Source organism: Dendroctonus ponderosae, unplaced genomic scaffold (assembly GCF_020466585.1).
Source record: "Dendroctonus ponderosae isolate FM_Combo_2020 unplaced genomic scaffold, Dpon_F_20191213v2 Dpon_F_20191213_11, whole genome shotgun sequence".
In the NCBI taxonomy this organism is placed as follows: Eukaryota; Metazoa; Arthropoda; class Insecta; order Coleoptera; family Curculionidae; genus Dendroctonus; species Dendroctonus ponderosae.
The window spans coordinates 906,988-913,289 of NW_026017213.1; the positions used below are offsets into that span (position 1 = coordinate 906,988).

General features: G+C 44.4%; 1 protein-coding gene across 4 annotated transcripts in view; it reads left to right on the forward strand.

Moving 5' to 3' along the window:
- LOC109544731 (rho guanine nucleotide exchange factor 6) overlaps window positions 1-6,302 on the forward strand; it is a 29,853-nt gene that overhangs the window by 22,147 nt on the left and 1,404 nt on the right. For all 4 annotated transcript variants that reach the window (XM_048662746.1, XM_048662744.1, XM_048662745.1 and 1 more), the window contains exon 10: window positions 3,244-5,017. In XM_048662746.1, coding sequence (XP_048518703.1) covers window positions 3,244-5,017 — 1,774 coding nt within the window. The remainder of the gene's footprint in view (window positions 1-3,243; window positions 5,018-6,302) is intronic.

The following is a 6,302-nucleotide window of genomic DNA, read 5'->3' on the forward strand; positions in this document are numbered from 1 at the left end:
CGATTTGAAATATCTTAAGCAATGCGACATTGTCCCCTTTGAGGTCGATTCTCACTAAAGTCTAGCTCACGGTGCGCGCATTCTCCAGCCAAAATGCTATTCAAATTTCAAATGGGAGCATTCACGTTTGGCGTTTCGCTCAAGCTTACGGTTTAACCCCCATATTTCTAGCTTCGGGAATCTTGAACATGAGCGAACCGGCGAACTCCCAGAGAGAGCCCACAAAACAAGGCACTGTTTATTTATGTGTCCGGCTACCGCGATCAGCTGGAGAACATTGGATAGGGACTTTTTTAGGTGGAATTTTAGGCAGTCTGTTAGGTCGACATAGCAAACTTGATGCAATTTTTTTTTTGAAAATACACTGATGGACAAAATTAGCGTATCATCTATACATTTTCGAATAAATAATTTTTTTGGTCCCTTTCTGTTCATTCCAATGCAAGTTTCTACTTGTGTTGTGTCATTTGCAATATCTCATCATTGTTTTCAGCAAGTGTGGTACTGTTTTCGATTCAATTTTCTTGTGTTTTTCCTAACTTGTGTGTGTAACTAAAGTGTATTCGCATTGAAATGTCCCCAGGAAGAAATTTAAGTGAGTTTGATGCGGTTAAATGTGTCACCTTGTTGGAAAAAGGGTATTCCCATCGTGATTTCTCCCGAAGGTTGGGTGTTCATCACACCACCATTGGTCGATGTCTTCAGCGTTTTACAGAAACAGGTTGCCATGCTAGACGGCCAGAGCAGGGCCAACCAAGATCCACAAACCAAGTGGACGATCGTTTTAAATGACTGCAAGCTTTAAGAAATCGGTTTGTTGCCGGAAATGAGATAAAAAATCGAATTCAAAATGTCCGAGTTGTTGCAATTTCATCCAAAACGTTAAGAATACTTAATGAATCCGGATTGAGTGCAAAACATTCCGCAAAAGGTCCTCTCTTAACCATAGCCCACAAGCAAGCTACGCTTGAGTTGGTTCGAGATCACGTGGACTTGAATTTGGATGACTGGAAGATAGTCTTGTTTACTGATGAAGTCAGAGTGGGTTTAAAATCTTCAGATGGGCGAGCTTTTATTTGGAAAAGACCAGGAGAAAGATACAGCCAAGCATGTGTGGTTCCTCAACTGGTTTTCCGTGGTGGCTCAATAATATTTTGGGGTGGCATTTCCTTGGAGGCTATCCGAAGAAGATCATTAACTTCCCAGAAGTACATTCAAGAGATTTTGAAAACCATGTCGTACCTTTTGCACTTCACATAGGCGATTGTTTATGGATGATAATGTCAGACCGCACCGAGCTCTGATCGTGGACAAATATCTTAATCTTAATGAGGTGGGCATTCAACGTTTAGTGTGGTCAGCGCATATTCCTGACGTTTTTCTTTCGGAAACAGTCTCATATTTATTTAAAAAACAGTAATTTGAATTTTGATAAAAGCATGTAGGGTTTATAATATTTTTTCTTTGAAATTTATAGATGGTGCGCTAATTTTCTCCATCAGTGTAGTCTTGCGCCTTCCGGTTCCTCGCTTCCATCCTCTTATGTCTTCTCATTGCCCTGGTTGTAGGTTTCGTTCCAACATGGATTTTTGTATTCCATCCATCGATGTCGGCTTGGGTCTCTTTTCTTTCTCTCTGTTGGTGTCCATCTGAGGGTTTGTTTGGGAATTATTGTGTCATCCATCCGCTGAATATGCCTGTACCATATCAACTTTCCTCGTTGAATTTTTTCTATCATGTCTGTCTTGACGTTCATGATAACTCTGATTTCCTCATTCGTTATCCTCTCCAACCTTGATTTCCCTGCTGCTCTACGCCAGAAGTCCATCTCCAGAGAGCGCAACCGCCGCTCTAGGTGGGTAGTAAGTTGCCAAGTTTCGCATCCATATAGCATAGCACTATACTCTTAAATATTGAGTTGTATAGGAGGTGTTTTCTTTCTCGGGATATACATGTTGAGCATAAGATGGAGTTTAGGCAGCCGACCACTTTGTTCCCTTTTATAATGCCTTGTTCTATTTCTTTCTCTGTGCGGCCTCCAGTCTCAATTTTTGTTCCAAGATGTACGTATTCGGTGCATGCTCCTTTGTTTCGTTTTCTTCTGGGTGTAGGTTCCCGATGTACAAATATTTTGTTTTCGGTCGATTCATCGACAGACCGCATTCTTCATACTCTTTAAATAATGTTCTTGTCATGAATTCCAGGTCCTCCTTGTCCTGCGCTACAAGAACCTGGTCATCAAGCAAAATGTAAAGTATACAGCGTTCTTCTTCATTTTTGATTTTAGGCGAATTGCCTGTTCAATTATCGTCCACTTGTGTGAGGCTGTCGATCCATCGTTTCCCATTTCCCAATTGTCGGGAGCGATTTGCACAAGTCGGTGGTCCATCCTGCTTATGTGCTAATTCCATTCCTTACTGTTTACTACCCATTAATTGATGTTCTTGACATTACAGGCTGTTCGGATATTCTCGCGTCTCTCTCAATCCAGCAGTGTTTTTCCGGTGATTCTACGTACTACGAGTATTTTCATCTCAGCTGTCTCTAGGAGTTTTTTGGTTTTTGCTGTTTCTGGCCTGTTTCTGCGGTATATGCCATCACCGGCCTGATCCTCGATTTAGTGTCTGTTCCTATACTCTTATTACACTATATGTATATATTTCCCTTCCTTTTTGCTCCTGTAAGTGCAGCTATGTCTATAGTCATCGGTTGCCTTCCCTTCACAACATCTTCGGATTTTCCTGTTAATCCCTGTACGTTCCAGGTTGCAATAATAACTTCCTTATCCTGTTGCGTGGTTGTTGTCGATATGGTCCGTCCTTAATCCGAGGCTGTCTGCGAGGTTTTTTAGCATTGGATGTGTTTTAAATGTTATTTTAACATTGGATGTGTTATAAAAGCTAGCGCATTGCCACAACCCCCAACCTGGAGGGCCAGAAATTCTTCCCCTAGCCTTTGATGATCCAATACCAATGTCCTCCAAGGCAGTGGCTTCGCCGTACCCTGACAGGCGTAGGGTAGGGTAGGTTCCAGCTTTAAGAAAAATAAATCATACTGAGCTAAGCGCCTAGTGAGAATCAACCTTGCTTTGCTTTGTGGGCAAAAATACAAATGCACATCTCCCTGTTTGGGCGTCGTTTGCCTTCCTGTTTGGGCCCGTGCACGTATGCAACGTTTCGGATCGGTAGGCAAAAACCTCCAAAACCGGCCCGGTAAACTCATAGTTTGTTGATTGCGCTGCAGCTGGCCAATTTAAATCACCGAGGCTACAGCAGTCGGTCCTCGATACTAAAGTATCATCCGCCCCTGAACTACCGCCCCACATACCCCCCAAGCAGTTATCCAGCGGCCGCACCCTACGCGGGTCTAACGAGATTCTTTGGCAAAAAAATCAAAGACCAAACGCTGAGCGCGCGATTGTTGCGCAACCTGCTCTACTCCGAGTACCTGAACAAGAAGAACATCACGCAGGTGAAGATCCGGCATCACAAAACGGAGGTGGTGATAATGACGAAGAACTTGCACATCCGAGATAGTGTGATCAATTGTGATAGTGGCGATTGCGACTCGGACTCGGACGAGGCTGGGAGCAGTTCGTCGAGCAGCAATCCCTTCGGGTATATTCGGTACTACAATCCGAAGAATGGGTCGGCGATGGTGCAGGAAGGCGTGCGATATGAGAGCTTTGTTGACTATGGCGAACCTTGGAGGAATCAGGCTCGGGTTCTGGAGGAACCGCCGAAAAAGCCGAGCATAGTGTTGACGTCCACTGCCAAGCTGAATCTGCTCCATAAGCAGTGCTCGGAAGACTCAGAGGCCAGCTCAGAAATGGCGCCGCGCCATCCGGGCATGGCATGTGAAAACCTCCTCACCCTGCCGGAGAGCTTCGAGCTGGAATCTCTGAATGTCCCGACAAGTTTCATGCCGATGACCAGGCAGAGCTGCCCTACAAAGCTTGTAGGCAACAAGTTCAACCAGAACAGCTTGACGACCGTTTACATTCCCAATTGGTCCAGCAGCGAGAACAACATCTCCTGTCGGACCAGGAGCCGAAAAAGCCTAAAGAGCGATTCAAGCAGCACTACAACGCACTCCAGTAGCCTGGAAGTGCCGGTCAATACTTTTCCGATTCCGGACAAAATTGCGGCGGAACTGATGTACGGGCAGTTCGCGAAAGGCGAAAGCACCGAGTCCGATGCCACGGAACAATCTCAACAGACTGTGATAAAACCGCCGTCGATCCTCAATGCTAGTGATACTCTTAGTCTTAATCTAGAAACGATTCCCTTTCGAAAGCACAGTATTAATTCGGACAAGCCGAGACGGCGATGCAGCATTCAGATTAACCCGACGGATCTCAGAAATAAGGCTCTGAAGCGCTGCGTGAGCTCGAAGTATGTAAAGATGAGGCCGTCGGGCGGCGACCATCCAGCTGAGCGATCGGGAAAGGCCTTCTGTAGATGCGGTTCGGAGTATTGCCACAGCCCCAGGTCATCCGACTCAGGCATGGCGGGCAGTTGCACGCTGAACAGCCCGGACTTGGCCAACAGCACCGATATTGAGCAGGAGATCAGTATGATGCCGTTGCTGGATCAGGAACGTTTGGGCGCTGGCATCACTTTGAGCGAAATCGAGGCGAGGAACTTCGAATGCGACTGCCCTTGTTCTTCGCCGTTTGGCTCGACGCCAAGAACTTCGAGCGAAACGAGCCACACTAGAGACTCGCTGCGCACCACTTCCGTCACCAGCATGGACATGCTGCCATCCCAATGGGGCACGCAGCCCCAAATGCATTCCAGACTGTCCAGTTCCTTAGGGCCCCAAAAGTCCAAGTCGACGAGCTCGATTCTCGATCGTTCAGATGACGCGGAGGATCTGGCGGAGCCCGATGAGGAGGACGAGGACTCCCCGATGTTCAAATCGGGCCTTTACGCACACTGGTGGTTAAAAGCCAAACTGCCGCCGGAAATTGTGAGGGCCATCTATGAGGGGACGCGCGAAAAGTCAAAAACTGCAGGCAAGGGCGCATGCCACGTGTGCTCTGTTTTCTTTTCAATCGTATGTCTAACATTGCGGGTGTTTTTAGTTTTTTTTTTCATTTCCGGCTAACTATGCTTGCAATTTGCCCGATAAAGCTGGAGCATATGGGGTTGACTGGTTCGATAAACAGTACCTACTCAGTATTAGCAACCCGAAGAAGCACACAGATTATCCCAAGCTTCTTGGCAGTGACGCCATAATTGCCGTTCTTTTTCTATCACTTGTCTACCGAGCGAGGCGGCATTGTCTTTCAACAATTGTTAAAAGTTTCAAGAGAGCTTTTCAAATTTCTATATTAAAATCATTGATTTCTTGACGAGTGTTGACAGTTTCTATAAATTTTTGCAAGTCATAATTTCTATTTATCTTTACGTGTTCTACTTGTGTATTACCGAAAGCGCTTAAGCAAGGCCTGAGCGCGAAGAACAGACCCTTTTGCTCATATTTTCACCACCTTCCTCTTGGAAGAGATTCGCATTTTCATCTCTTCTCTTTGTCTTCTCTCATACTGTCTTCATAATGGTTTACCACCAAGAAAATAAGACACACAGTCCCAGTTAACGCCAAGACTGTACAATTGAGGCAAATTAATCACGAAACTGAAGAAAGTTATTTAGTTACCCGATTTATCGTTTGCAGTGAGAAAATGTAACCTCACTTTTGGAGGTCCAAATATTTTCAATGCGATTTTGTTATGTATATTTAAGCAACTTTTGAGATTTGAGCCGTTCAATAGTCAGCAATCGCGTTTGTTTTCATGTTTTGAATTCTAACTTTTTAAAGGGAACTTCTCATGAAACTTAATCAGCAAAAGACGGTTTGAAGAAAGCTCTTTCAAAAATCCCCATTAACTTTTAGCGTATTTTCATCAGTTTTCAAGATTTGAGCTGTTCACACTTCGGCAATCGCGTTCGTTTTCATATGTTTCCTTCTAACTTTTTAAAGGGAATTTTTCATTAAATTTAATCAGCAAAAGACGGTTTGTGTGGAGCTCTTTCAAAAATCCCCATTAACTTTTCACATATTTTCATCAGTTTTCGAGATTTGAGCTGTTCACACTTTGGCATTCGCGTTCGTTTTCATATTTCTGCTTCTAACTTTTTAAAGGTTGGAAGTTTCTCATGAAACTCAATCAGCAAAAGACGGTTTATGTGGAAATCTTTCAAAAAGGCTCCATTACCTTTTCACGTATTTTAAACAGTTTTCGAGATTTGAGCTGTTCAATGGTCAGCAATCGCGTTTGTTTTCACATTTTTGCTTCT